The sequence below is a fragment of the Aegilops tauschii genome, chromosome 6 (assembly GCF_002575655.3).
Source record: "Aegilops tauschii subsp. strangulata cultivar AL8/78 chromosome 6, Aet v6.0, whole genome shotgun sequence".
NCBI classification, from domain to species: domain Eukaryota; kingdom Viridiplantae; phylum Streptophyta; class Magnoliopsida; order Poales; family Poaceae; genus Aegilops; species Aegilops tauschii.
Genome location: NC_053040.3, coordinates 299,972,201 through 299,987,493, shown reverse-complemented (window position 1 = coordinate 299,987,493; position 15,293 = coordinate 299,972,201). Strand labels below are relative to the sequence as shown.

General features: G+C 49.5%; 1 protein-coding gene across 1 annotated transcript; it reads right to left on the bottom strand.

The window, feature by feature from the left end:
• Positions 1 to 655: 655 nt before the first annotated feature.
• Positions 656 to 4,113, bottom strand: LOC120966456 (uncharacterized). Its single transcript, XM_045229920.2, has 3 exons — positions 3,989 to 4,113; positions 2,956 to 3,771; positions 656 to 2,273 (listed from the first exon to the last, which is right to left on the bottom strand). The coding sequence occupies exons 2-3, from the start codon at positions 3,667 to 3,669 to the stop codon at positions 879 to 881; spliced, it is 2,109 nt and encodes a 702-aa protein (XP_045085855.2). The 5' UTR covers positions 3,670 to 3,771; positions 3,989 to 4,113; the 3' UTR covers positions 656 to 878.
• Positions 4,114 to 15,293: the final 11,180 nt, after the last annotated feature.

The following is a 15,293-nucleotide window of genomic DNA, read 5'->3' as shown; positions in this document are numbered from 1 at the left end:
AACTTCATTTGTCTTCTTCTGATTTTCTACAGGCGGACATGTTCTCGAAGCTTCTTATTCAGGTCTTGTAGATGGCGAGCCTGTTTGGTGCATGCCGAGAGCTGTCGAAAACATGTTTGTTCTCAAAAGCAGGTTATCAATCTGCTGACTAGGTTTCTTGTGTTCATTCTTGCTTATCATTATACTTTCGACATGTTAGTATCTTCCCTTGCTATCTACTCCCTCTGTCCCATAATGTGTGTCAAAACATGTCTTACATTATGGGACGGAGGAAGTACAATCTTTGCTAGGTTTTTTAGCTCTACTACTATATTGTGCTCACGTGTTACCACCAATGCAATCTCTCTAAAAGTAATATAGGCTTTCTCTGAGTTATATGATAATTATCCAACTATGTTTGTTACCTACTCAGTGCATACCTTTAGCTAAACCGAATCCCCTCATTAACAGCATAACTATTCAGGTAAAATTTACAAAGAAGTAATACACAAACATATAATACATGCATGTAAAATTATTTCGGTTCTTTTGGAAATTCAATTAAATTTTTTTCGTGCTTTTTAAACGGGCTCCAAAATGCATTTCCATCGTAGCTAGCCCGTGTTGTTTGAGCCTAAGTTTGCTTGGTACAGCTCAAACATTTCGTGCATATGTATAGGGGAATCACGTCGATAACTTGATGATAGCAAGCTCAAGCCCTTGCAAAAGTCAAGCACGCCTTACTATGATACATACACGGAATTTATCTCAGCAAATCAACAAACATTTGCTCTTGTACGCGGAGCAGCACGCCAAACCAAACCAAACCAAACCGAGCCGGGGGAGTTCAACACACACACACATATATCGCTGAACCGCAAAGCCGAACGCAGGCCAGGTCAGGACACCCGGAGGCACTGCTGCTTGAACATCTTGCTCGTCTGCTGCCCGCTGGCAGAGTCTTCCACCGTGAGCCCCTGCGCGCCGAAGCAGATGTTGATGAGCCTCCCGTTCCCGCAGCCGTGGTTCCTCCGGGCGGCCACGCCGACCCCCTCGTCGGCCAAGGACGAGTTCGAGCACGATGGATCGTCCGCGCCGTCGTCGTTGTCCAGGATGATGTCCTTGAGCTTGCCGAACGGCGGCGTCACCATCGTGCTCTCCTCTTCTTCGAAGCAGATGTCCTTGAGCTTGGTGGATGTCGGCGCGGAGGACATGGAGGACCTCGGGACCGTGCTCGGCGGGGACCGGGTCGTTGGCGATGAGGCCGCGAGGTGCGGCATCGCCTCCATGATGCCGTGGATGAGCTTCTTCTTGCTGGCCGAGCTGGGGGCGGAGCTTTTGACCGCGAGCGTGCGCTTGTTGTTGAGCGCCGTCGTCTTGGTGAAGGCCTGCCTGAGCGGGGTCGGGGTGTCGGCGACATGCTTGTTCAGCTTCTTGATGGTGTCCAGCGGGCCGCCGTCCTCGGATTTCCTCGGCGTCCTGGACATCTTCTCCCTGTGGCGAGGCCACCGCAGCATCATCTTGAGACGGTCCTTGGCTCGGCTGGCAGAGCTGAGCCTCTTCTCCGACGATCCATGGTTCTCATCACCTTCGCCGTTTGCATCCGCATGTACAGGGTCACACTTGCCATCGCTAGAGCACGAGCTAGCCCTTCGGGACTCCGTCGCCGCAATGCCCGAGTGCAACAATATCTCCGCATCCGATATCCTGAACATGGTGCCCGGACTGATCGCAATCCCTCCCCGCATCTTTATCTGCGAAACGACGGCCGACCGGCTTCTCAGCACGCTCGAGCTCAGCACCCCTCCGGCGGAGACTATCTGCTTGATGAGCCTCTCCGACGTGGTTGATCGCAGCTGCTCCTTGAGCAGCGCCAGCGGGGTCATGCCGTCAGCATCTTCGACGTTAAGGTCGATGGACGGCGTGGTCATCAGGAGCTCGACGAGGTCCGGGTGCACGCAGCCAACCACAGCCATGTGCAGGGCGGTGAGGCCCGCGTCGTTTCTCAGGTTGATGATCTTCCTGATGTCTGCGGCTCTCTCTCGAATGAGATGCTTGGTGAGCTCCAGCTGCCGGTCGAGCCGACGGAACCCCGGGGTTCTGAACCCTGCGATCGCCGAGTGGAGGAACGTATCGCCTGCATTGTTGACAGCTGATATGGCTGATGGAGATGCAGCAACCAGTGCGTTTACAACGGGCAGGTGCCCTCGGTAGGCCGCTACATGTAGTGCAGTGTTCCCTTGGTTGTCGGTTGAGTTGATCATGTCGAAAGAGGCCATCAGGTACTTGACAACCTGCATAAGATATTTTCCAATTTTCAGATAAATGGACCTTTGCACACCTAACAATTCAATGACACCAGTAGCAAGAACGATCACATGTGACATTAAGAAACAGAAGGAAAGTTGGCTGAATATCACCATCAAGAAAACAGAAAGGGAGCCGTAGATCTAAAAGTTGTTTGGTACCAATTCTTTTTCTATCCGGACAGAAGTAGAAGTACATTCGCTTTTGCCTCAGTTTATTGGAAGGGGGTCTCATGATTGGAGCTTTGACGTTTCAGTATTGTGTACCACTACCAACCTTCTAACAAAAAAACTGGATCATGAATTGCTCGAGCTGATCCAAAAGACCTCTCGTTCCCAAGTGTTGATCACGATGGTAGTAACAATAATACCTTTACTGCTATGATTGTTGTATTAGATCATAGTGCTTGTCTGTTAAAGTTAAGTACTCCTAGATAATTATCATAGATTATCCTTGAATGACACTAGACATTTCATTTTGGATAGTGGACACAATTCCAATTATCCACCGGAAAGGCGAATATACCTCAAGCAAACCGATTTTGCGCACCAAAATTCCAAAGCATGTAAGCATACTGATAACGAGATCTAAACTAGACGACGAAGACAAACTAAACAACAGCATCTAGAGAGGAAGATGTAAGCAATGGCAGGAACACAGGTGGCTCACCTCGAGCTGCCCTCTCCCAGCAGCTGCATGAAGCACGGTGGATCCACGGATATCAAGATACGCCGACACGTCGGAGCGACCGTCGATGAGCTCCTTCAGCATCCGCACGCTCCCTCCTCTGGCGGCAGCGTGTACAGCCCTGCTCATCATCTCCAGCCGGAACACCGAGGCGCGGCCGCCGGCGCCGGCGCCATCCCCGTCGCGACCATACGTCGAGCACCTCGGGGACATGGCGTGGTCCAGCAGCATCCTGAACAGGTCGGCGTTGCCGCCCCTCGCCGCCGCATAGAACATGTCCGTGACCCCGTACTCGCCCTCGCCGAAGACGAGCAGCGGGTCCCTGTCCAGCAGCTCCTGCACGAAGCCCGCGTCCCCCGCGGAGGCCGCCGTGTAGAGTAGCCATCCGCCGTAGCCGGCCCGGAGCAGCGTGTTCTCGGCGCCGTGCTTGCACTCGCATTCCAGCAGCAGGCCACGGGCGACGGAGGCGCGGTGGCGGGGCGCGTGGACGAAGCGTGCGTCGTCGTCCCAGAGCGCCTCGAGGCGGCGGATCCGGCGGAGCGAGGTGAGCTTGATGAGGAGGTTGGGGTCGAGGTGCAGCAGCTGGCGGACGATGTCGTAGTGGCCGTCGGCGGCCGCCCAGTCGATGGGCGAGGCGTACCACCACTGGTCGCCGGTGCTCTCCCACCGCAGCGGGAAGTAGCAGGACCGGTCCATCGATCTCGGAAGGACAGATCCAATCCACCGGTGCCGTGCTGTCAGTCCGGAGTGAGGCGAGCTCTGCTCAGCTCAGCTTAGGCGCACATCACATGGGAGCAGCTGCATCAAAGGTAGAAGAAGATTAGAAGAAGGAGGGAATGTGCATGGGCAGGGCGCCATGTGGGCTGAGCAAATCCATGGAGGCGAATATGGTTTCTTTATTGCTTGTGATGAGATTGGGATCCAAGTGCAGCTGCAAGCATCTGTGAACTGCACTGCAAGGGAGGCATCATGCAAACAGATGGAAATGGATACATCCGGAGCTAAAGCAAAGCACCTTGTGGACGACGCAGCTTCGTCCTCGGCCTCCTTGCCCGGGAAGGAAACAGAGAAGCACGAGGGCCTGCGACACTTATCAACCGAGCTGAAGAGACCCACTGGACTGGATTAGCAGGAGCTTTATTATGAATGAAGCATTTAGGCCGCCAAAGTGGTTAGGCATTCTTGATTCTTGTAGTGGCACAGTGCGAAGGTGGCACGCAGTTATGGACGAGCGGGGGAAGGGAACAGTGTGGCAGCGACAGTGACAGAGAGAGCATCGTGGTCCTTCTCCTCTGCCCTTTGGAAAAGGAAGTGCGGAGACATCACATGGTATAGAATTGAATGGATGCTTTTCCGTTGATCGAACAAAGTGCACCGGAGAAGGAGATGAGAGGAGAGGAATCTTTGGGAGGGGCTGGCTGGCTAGTAGTAAAGGTGGAACAGGACCATCAATGGCAGTGCAGCTTTTGCACCAGAATCAACAGGACAGAGGCCAATGTAGTACGGCGCCATAGGGGGATTAGGGGGGTGGTTTGGGTTGGCAATGATGCGAAAGGGTGGCGCTGTCCTCTGCTGTTCGGTGGTCTGCCTGCATCCGGCTATGGAGATCAGATCAATGTGTTTCATGGCTGAAGGTTTCTTTCTTTTTGCTCTTCTTTTCTGAAGGCAATCCTTGAGACGCATCATGATGGCGTGCCTGCATCTCCATGGATGGATGGCGTGCCGAAATGAACTTATGATGGTCTCAAAGGTTTGTTTTCCAAGTTGTTGATAATACTCCCTCCGTTCTTAAATATAGGTCATCTTAGAGATTCAAATATAAACTTCATAGAAGCAGTGGCGCCGACCTCAACATCCATCCATGCATATAAATATCCTAGAATTTGTAATTCCGCACTCGAGGAGTGTACCGAATATCTTAGAATTCGCGTTCCCTAAATAACCGTGCATTTGTAACATTCGATGTGTGTCGCTTCTTCCTTGTTTTCTTGCTTGTTAGGCTGGTCATAGTGGGGAGTATCATATACTAATATCATGCATATGATACTAATGTATGATAATTGATACTACATCCATAGAACATAGTATCATAAATTAGTATCATAGGTAGTCTCATTTATTGTCATGCATGGCACATAATAGCATAACTTTTATTATGTTATGGTATCTACCTATGTTACTATAACCATCTCTTTTTTCTTTAATTGTCTGCCACATAAGTATGTTTGCGAGTCCCAAGTGCATGGTACTACTTATGTTACTCCCACTATGGCCAGCCTTAGCGTCATCATCAAGACAAGATTGTGTTCCCGAGACCCACCTTGTTCGTACACTCCTTGCTTCAGTTGCAACCTACAAGGCCAGAGGAGGGGCCAATTTGTCATTGTCAGAATTTACGCAACGCCTGCAACGAGATCAAGCGTCATGTCGGCTCTACAGCTGGAATGTAAAGGAGATCGAGGCAACTCTGTTCGTCCGATCAAATGGCAGTATGGTGTTGAGTCGATGATTCATCTCATCTTCTCATCCAATTCGCGAACACCACAACTGTGTTGATCTCCTAACTACTCAGACAACGCTGATGTTGCAGCGACATCGATCGATTCATGCCTGTGTATCATTGACCAGCACATGTTACGCCATGCAACTGTACATGGGCCGTGGCTGGCTCTTAACGATGGGCCACAAATACTGTGCGAAGATCGTGGTTGATTTTGATGTGCAAATGGGATAATAGTAAACAGGTTGTTTGGAAGGTAGCAAAAGAATGGTTGTTCATGATGCCTGAGACCCTGACACCGAAGGAGTTCACAACATTGGTAGTAACTATGTGGGCGATCTGAAAGGCGAGGAGGAAAGCTATACACGAGGAAATATTCCAGAGCCCCTTGTCAACCCATCTGTTTATTACTTCTTTCCTTGTTGACATTCAGATTTTGTCAAAGCCGGTCTGAAAACAGGGAGCAACATCAACAAAGCCAGAACATCGAATTGGCTAGTACCATCAGCGGGCCATGTTAAAATTAACACTGATGCAGCTGTGACGAGGAGTGGTACTCATGACGCAGTTGGAGCTGTATGTAGGGACTGGGTGGATCTTTTTTGGGAGCATCTTGCATCACTTTCAGATTTATTTCAGACCCTTAAACACTTGAAGCTATGGCAGTTAGGGAGGCCCTTGCAATTGCAGATGATTTGTACGAGCAGAGGATACATGTGGCCTCGGATTGCAAGACCGTGGTGGACGAAGTAAAGCAAGGCTCGTCGACGACATACGGAGCGATCATACATGAGAATTTTTTTGAGGGAAAGGCCATCATGGCTAGCTTTATTAAAATTAAACAACGCTTACATCGTCCGCTAAATAATCAGAAATAAAAACTGGAGGTGAGTCCAACCACAAGTTTGGTGGATCAACGCTTCCATTCTGCGCTAGCACATGAGCCACCATATTTGATTCACGGTTACAATGCATAATAACGACCTTTCCGAAGTTAACTATCAGTAAACGGCATTCTTCAAGAATTGAGCCTGCCACCATCGAGTGCCCAGAGTTTTGTTGGAGAGCTCCACTAAAATCAGACTATTCGTTTGCACCAACAAGGAGTTGCTCCCAACTGTATTAGCCAATTTTAAGCCTTCAACCAGAGCTGCAGCTTCCGCCAATAACACATCCGCGACATGTTCAAGTTTTGCTGTAGATGCCGCAACAAAAAAGCCCCCGCTGTCTCGGATAATGGCGCTGCACGCCCCCGAGTTAGTATCCTCTGAAAATGCAGCGTTGACATTCAGGGCCAACTAATTCAGTAGTGGTTTTTTCCAGTGATTAAGACGCGGGATCGTCATTGGTTTACATGCAGCCCGTACGAAGTTCAAAGACAGAGCTTGAATCGTCTGGCTCGTCCGCGTTGGAGATTGCACTGGTTCCTGCCGAGTTATGCTTCTCCTCTGCCACCATAGAAACCATGATGCCACCGCAATCAATTCAGGCAAGACCACCTGGTCCATATATTTAGTGTTGTGTTCTGGATCACACAGGAATATCTCAATGATTTCAGCGCCCGATCGACCCGGTATTGCCACCTTGGCTATTATTTCATGCAGTCTGAGCCCCCTCCAAATCTCCTGTGCTCCGTGGACATTTTGCGAAAACCCCCTTCCCTTTCCTCCGACAAACACGAAGCTCCCCGCGCTAGAACAGAGCTCCCCTGCTCGTTGTCCCCCTCGCCGGAGCTCCTTGCTCAGCTCCCCCGCGCCCTTCCTCTGCTCCCCCGCACAACTTCCCTGCGCAAGAGCCCCCTCTCCCCACGTTGCTGCCGCGTTGCTTCCCCCTCGTCGTTCCTCTCATCGCTCCCCATGGCAAATCATGGTGAGGAGAAGGAAGCTTGGTTTTTTCGATCTGCTATCCGACGGCGTCCTTCCCCGAGGACGGCGAGCCAGAGCTGCTTGCGTGTCGTCCACCACCTCCTCGCTGGCTGGACGCCGTCGACCACGAAGCCAGTCTTCTCCAAGCGCGCGCCGCCATGTGGGTCACCGAGACGCCGAGGCCAAGGTGGAGCTCCAGGCCATCGAGGTCACGTACGCCGCCGAGTCTGGTGATAATTACTCTTGAAGCTTGCTAAATTGTATCCTCTGCTTTGTCAACCATGCTCTGCTTTTGAGCTGGTGATAATTACTCTTGAAGCTTGTGGCATATATTCCTAATATGCCCCGATGGGTTGAACCTATGCCTTCCATAATATGTGTGAACTCGAAAGATTTCATGAGTCATACTCTTCTGGTATTTTGCCAGATAAAAATTTCAAACACTGCAACTTCATCAAACGCGAGAAGTGAATGAAAGGTTATGCGTTGAACAAGTGGGAGTCGACCTTGAACCCTGTGTTCATGCCCATGGACACGATGTATACCTTATCATGGAAGCTTCTCTTAAAATAATTATCCCCTTGTAATAAGTTCATCTGGTATCCGTGGACGTGGTTCCGACCATGTTTCTCCTTGATTCCGTTTCTCGTGCAAGTTTGAGCACTTGTCTTCTGCAGGGCAATACCCTAGTCCAACCTTTACCTTGATCTGTCGTCGAGTATTACCCCCTGGTATCTCGAGATTATCATGGAACTGCATAACTTCTTATGAGTTCTTCATCAAGTGATACATTCTCACTGATTCCAATTTTCCACGGGCTCTGAGTTATTAGTCACCCGAGAACACCGATAAGTGAATCGATTCCGCACTCCGATTCAATAACTCTAAGTAATCCTTGTTGCTTACGAGTTTAATAATCCTTCAAGTCATTCCTAGCCTTACCGGCTATATCATTATCGTGCAAACTTTTTAACTGTGCTACCCGGTCCTTCCCGGAACACAACTTTCGATGATGAGCTAAGCTTACGTTGACCTTCCTCGTCATATCAGTTCGCCTTGAACAACAAGCTTGATTTCAAGTTTGTGTCGTACCCTTGGTTCCAATAACTTTTCGCTTCACCATTCCTTTGACTTGATGTCATTGCCGATCGATTACATCTTCGAGAAACCTCTCGACAAGTGTGTCGTGATCATCGTCAACATTTTAACTTCATCCGAGATATCAATTGAATTCATGATGAGAAATACCATCCTTGCCCCTCGATGAATTGTGTTATCATCGACAACATTCTTGCCTCCCCCCAACACAAACTTGTTCATATTTTGTATTGTATCTTGATTTCCCTGCTATCCAACCTATGTTATGTTCTACCGTGGAGTATTACCATCTTTGATGTCAAGAATGTCGTGAGCATTACTCCACCTCTTAAGAATTCTTGATACAGTGATACTTCTCACCCTCACCATTCTTTCTTGGTCCCCGTGTTGATTCTAACCGGGATACCAACACGTGAACCATGTTGCTTGGATTCTGTACTTCTAGCAACCCTATTGCTTTGAAGTTAATGGTCGACATTTCATTCTTAGACCATTGGTTACCGAATCACCATTCTAACATTGATCCTGCTACCTAAGCCCATATTTCGGGTGCACCTTTCAAGCAGTGATTAATTGCGTATGTTTCCCTCGAGCATACATCATTATATCATTTGATCTGTTAAATTTTATATCCTTGTTCACATAATTGTGGAGATCCATCTTTTGGAAATCTCGATGAATTGTCGCCGAGACCATCAGCCACCTCCTCATCCTCTCCTTGATTTAATGATGAACTCTTGTTTCGGAACTCGCTTCCATAGTTCAATTCCCGAGAATCTTACAATGTCATCTCGACAATTTGTGTTGCACCTTTTCTTCTCAGGCATCCTGAGTCTGAGGTGTCCTGGCACCAATCAGATTTGAAACTTGGTCAGATGTGATGGTTGGAACATACTTTCAAGAGTTATAACATTGGATCTCTTATGACACGGTAAGGTGATGTCATGCCTAGCACACCTGGCCGGAGGACCTAGTGTTATAGTTTCCTTTTTAACAAGGTTAACCATTCTTCCATGAGGAAATTGAATGACTTGTTTAATAAGTTTTTCCTGATGGATCCTTTGTGTATGCAAGGTCTGACCTTTGCTTGAAGACCATGTCAATGCTATGTCGAAGCATGTCTGTGGTACTCCGATTTTCAATAAGAACACTTATCCCAATGCTAATTGTTTCTTGCTCAATTATCCAAACACCGTTGTTTGGGTTATGTCATGAAATTTCTCTCCCCTCACCTAGAGGGTTTTCTACATAATATCCTATCATGGTTATCAGGCTCTGCTTGTCCTTGGGAAGGATATACCCCTGAAATATGTGTTTAAACACATTTTCCTTTCCATTGTTCTGTTTAATCTGATAATCATACTATCATTTCCATTGTATTGTTTAACCTTTCCAGTAATCTGACTTAACTGAGCAGTGACATTTCCCTGCTTAGGTAAGCACCTTGTTGTACCACTCTGTCAGTAAGACCCTGTTACTATTGTTGATGACATTCCGGTAGCCACCGATGGACGAGAACTTTGCCTATTGGTCCGCCTCGTTCAACGAGCAGGAAAATGGTTCTCTTTGTCCCTCGCCCTTGGTACCAACGTTGTTGCCAACATAACTGACAGGCTACCCTCTGACATGTCTTGCTATCATGACCGTGTAAGATGCCAACGGCCTTCCTACTTTTAACCACATGGTGGGCCCATAACCCACAGTTCCACAGGATCGAAACCTGACTCTCCTATACACCCCTGTTTCTAAAGTTACTCCTCACGCTTGGCTTCTTATGAAAATCCCGAGACACCTTCCGAGAGACGATCTATTCTGGTATCAGACGCAATAATTATTCCCATTGCTCCGAATCCCATTCACCCTCTATTTCGGGCAACAAACGATTGCCTACCCGGTTGAAGCTTCTTATTGCAACTCCTTACCTTGCTCTCAACGTCTTTCTTAAATTTTAACTCGAGAGATGCCTCTATGCCATGTTCATTGAGATAGCCCCCAGGCACCTGTTGGGGAACGTAGTAATTTCAAAAAATTTCCTACGCACACGCAAGATCATGGTGATGCATAGCAATGAGAGGGGAGAGTGTTGTCCACGTACCCTCGTAGACCGAAAGCGGAAGCGTTAACACAACGCGGTTGATGTAGTCGTACGTCTTCACGATCCGACCGATCAAGTACCGAACGCACGGCACCTCCGAGTTCAGCACACGTTCAGCTCGATGACGTCCCTCGAACTCCGATCCAGCCGAGTGTTGAGGGAGAGTTTCGTCAGCACGACGGCGTGGTGACAATGATGATGTTCTACCGACGCAGGGCTTCGCCTAAGCACCGCTACGATATTATCGAGGTGTAATATGGTGGAGGGGGGCACCGCACACGGCTAAGAGATCAATAGATCAATTGTTGTGTCTATGGGGTGCCCCCCTGCCCCCGTATATAAAGGAGCAAGGGGAAGGCCGCGGCCAAGGAGGAGGGCGCGCCAAGGGGGGAGTCCTACTCCCACCGGGAGTAGGACTCCTCCTTTCCTTGTTGGAATAGGAGAAGGGAAGGGAGAAGGAGAAACAGGGAAGAGAGCGCCCCCCCTCCCTAGTCCAATTCGGACTAGTCCATGGGGAGGGGTGAGGCCACCCTTTGTGGTCTTTCTCTCCTTTCCCGTATGGCCCATTAAGGCCCAATACGAATTCCCGTAACTCTCCGGTACTCCGAAAAATACCCGAATCACTCGGAACCTTTCCGAAGTCCGAATATAGTCGTCCAATATATCGATCTTTACGTCTCGGCCATTTCGAGACTCCTCGTCATGTCCCCGATCTCATCCGGGACTCCGAACTCCTTCGGTACATCAAAACACATAAACTCATAATATAACCGTCATCGTAACGTTAAGCGTGCGGACCCTACGGGTTCGAGAACTATGTAGACATGACCGAGACACCTCTCCGGTCAATAACCGATAGCGGAACCTGGATGCTCATATTGGCTCCCACATATTCTACGAAGATCTTTATCGGTCAGACCGCATAACAACATACGTTGTTCCCTTTGTCATCGGTATGTTACTTGCCCGAGATTCGATCGTCGGTATCTTAATACCTAGTTCAATCTCGTTACCGGCAAGTCTCTTTACTCGTTCCGTAATACATCATCCCGCAACTAACTCATTAGTTACAATGCTTGCAAGGCTTATAGTGATGTGCATTACTGAGTGGGCCCAGAGGTACCTCTCCGACAATCGGAGTGACAAATCCTAATCTCGAAATACGCCAATCCAACAAGTACCTTTGGAAGCACCTGTAGAGCACCTTTATAATCACCCAGTTACGTTGTGACGTTTGGTAGCACACAAAGTGTTCCTCCGGTAAACGGGAGTTGCATAGTCTCATAGTCATAGGAACATGTATAAGTCATGAAGAAAGCAATAGCAACATACTAAACGATCGAGTGCTAAGCTAACGGAATGGGTCAAGTCAATCACATCATTCTCCTAATGATATGATCCCGTTAATCAAATGACAACTCATGTCTATGGCTAGGAAACATAACCATCTTTGATCAACGAGCTAGTCAAGTAGAGGCATACTAGTGACACTCTGTTTGTCTATGTATTCACACATGTATCATGTTTCCGGTTAATACAATTCTAGCATGAATAATAAACATTTATCATGATATAAGGAAATAAAATAATAACTTTATTATTGCCTCTAGGGCATATTTCCTTCAGCACCTATCATGTGTTGAGCTCCGTCATTCCCGAGTTTTCCCCCCTTACTCTACCCCTTAAAATCTCGGGACGAGATTTCTTGTAGTGGAGGAGATTTGTAACACCCTCAGTGTCATGCTACGGTAACCCACTGTGATTAAGCTAATCATTCTTCCAAACAGTGCTTAATCACCTTTGATTCAAATCTCATTTGAAATTCCACTTTGGAATCAAATTCAATTTGCAAGTGCAAAATGAAGTTGATCAAAGCTTGTTGGAAAAATGTTCACCTTTTAGCAAATAATCCAAAACTATTTACTGTTAAGGAACACAACATCATCATCATTTCTAAATGGGCCTAATGCATTTTAACAGAGCAAAAACAGCCTTTAAAATGTCGTTTTCATTATTGAATAAATTCAAATGAAGTCCAAAAATGCCCAAACTTTTTGTGGCAGTGCTGGATATTGCAAAGTAATTATGTGACCAAGTTTCACTTTTTTGCAAAATCATATGGAAGCTCAAAATATTACTAAACCCCTTTTCTATAAAAAAAGGAAAATAGAAAAGGCCACTGTGCACAGGCCTAAGTGCACAGTGCCTAGAGCTCAGCTCACCACGGCCTCCTCCTTCTCCCCCGTTCTCTGTTCAAGCGACCGAGGCGCGCCCGCCGTCGCCGCCGAACCCACCTCGCCGACCACGCCGCTACAGGCCGTCGGGGTGGATAAGATCTCCACCGTGGCCTCCCCTCTCGTCATTTTCATCCATTCGCCCCTGCGTGCCTCTCCCTCTCTCGTTCCCCACCTCACCCAAAATGCTCGCCGCCGTCGCCGCTCGATTCCGTGGCCACCGTGCCTCCCGCGCCTCGATCTGGAGCTCACCGTCTTCCTCGTCATCGTCTACATCGCCTACGCCATCGGGACCGAGCCGAGCGCCTCTACTCCGACCGGAACGAGCTCGTCTTCAACCTTCGGATCGCCGGCGTTCGTCGCCGATTCCGGCTACCTCGCGCCCTCCCCGAGCTCACTGCCACTCCCTACGGCTCCGCTGTGAGCTCCCGCTTCCCCCCCCTCTCCGTTAGCTCGCCCACGTTTCGTAGCCGCTGATGCCACCGACGAACGAACACTCCGCCGCTCGCGCTTGTCGCCGGCATAGCCACGGTGACCCTTGGGTCACGTGCGTGCCACCATCGCGCTCACCGCACCGCGTAGGCCTCGTCTAGCCGCTTGGGTTGCCAGCTAACGCACCCAGCCCCGATCCCGATGACGACCGAAGTCCGGCGTCCGCCTCGCCGCTCACCGTCGACGTTCCCGACCACCGCAGCCTCTGCCACCACCCCAGATCGCCTCGCCGTCGTCTTCTCGTTCGAACGAGTCGAGCCGCATCCGATTTGAGCCACCGTAGCGCAAACCGGCGGCCTCCCGTGCGCGCCGCCGTGCGTTTTGGTCGCCGGCGTTGCTCCGGCCGCCGTGCTGACCTGGCGCCAACGTGGCCCTATGGGGGCCACCCCAGTGAGGCTGCCGGGGGCCCCGGCGCCCTAGTTGACCACGTTGACTCTGGTCAACGCAGTTACTGTGCACTGACATGTGGGCCCCGTCTGTTAATTAGGCTAACTAAACATTTTTTATAAATAAAATTAACTTGTTAGACTAATTAGTCACTGACATGTGGGGCCCCGCTGCTAATTAACCCCCCTGTGCAATTAAAATAACCACTGCTAGCCCTCTGTCTATGACATGCGGGACCCACTGGCCAGTTTGACCAGTCAGCGGGTCTGTTGACCTGCTGATGTCATGTTGACACTCTGCTGACGTCATAATTCCTTTTTTGTTAATATTAATAATTCCAGAAAATACTTTAATCTTTAAAAATTCATAGAAAACAAACCGTAACTCGGATGGAAATGTTTTCTACATGAAAGTTGCTCAGAAAAATCCAACGAATCCGAATACGCGGTCCGTTCATTTGTCACATGCCTCTAGCATGCTGAACATGGAACTTTCCCCCTCCGGTCATCTGTCTGGCACAGGTCCGGAACCGGGAAAACATTCCCAGTTGAATTTCCCCCTTCACCTATTCGTGTAGACATACGTTAGGTCACACCCGACACGTCGTATTACCACGTTATGCTTTGTGATGCTATGTTTGCTTTATATTTACTGTTTCTTCCCCCTCTTCTCTCCGGTAGACCCCGAGACCGATGTTGCCCCTGTGATCGACTACGTCGACGATGACCCCTCCTTCTCGGCTGAGCTTCCAGGCAAGCCCCCCCTTGATCACCAGATATCGCCTATTCTTCTCTATACTGCTTGCATTAGAGTAGTGTAGCATGTTACTGCTTTCGGTTAATCCTATACTGATGCATAGCCTGTCATTGTTGCTACAGTTGTTACCCTTACCTGCTATCCTACTGCTTAGTATAGGATGCTAGTGTTCCATCAGTGGCCCTACACTCTTGTCCGTCTGCCATGCTATACTACTGGGCCGTGATCACTTCGGGAGGTGATCACGGGTATATACTATATACTTTATATCCATGACACATGTGGTGACTAAAGTCGGGTCGGCTCGCTGAGTACCCGCAAGTGATTCTGATGAGGGGGCTGAAAGGACAGGTGGCTCCATCCCGGTAGAGGTGGGCCTGGGTTCCTGACGGCCCCCGACTGTTACTTTATGGCGGAGCGACAGGGCAGGTTGAGACCACCTAGGAGAGAGGTGGGCCTGGCCCTGCTCGGCGTTCGCGGATACTTAACACGCTTAACGAGATCTTGGTATTTGATCTGAGTCTGGCCATTTGGTCTATACGCACTAACCAACTACGCGGGAACAGTTATGGGCACTCGACGTCGTGGTATCAGCCGAAGCTCTTCTTGACGTCAGCGACGGAGCGGCGCGCGCCGGATTGGACTGGAACGCCTGCTAGGCTAGGTCTGCTTCCGGCCGCGTACGCAACGTGCAGGTGTGCAATGGGCGATGGGCCCAGACCCCTGCGCGCATAGGATTTAGACCGGCGTGTTGACCTCTCTGTTGAGCCTAGGTGGGGCTGCGACGTGTTGATCTTCCGCGGCCGGGCATGACTCAGAAAAGTGTGTCCGGCCAAATGGGATCGAGCGTGCGGGTTATGTGGTGCACCCCTGCAGGGAAGTTTATCTATTCG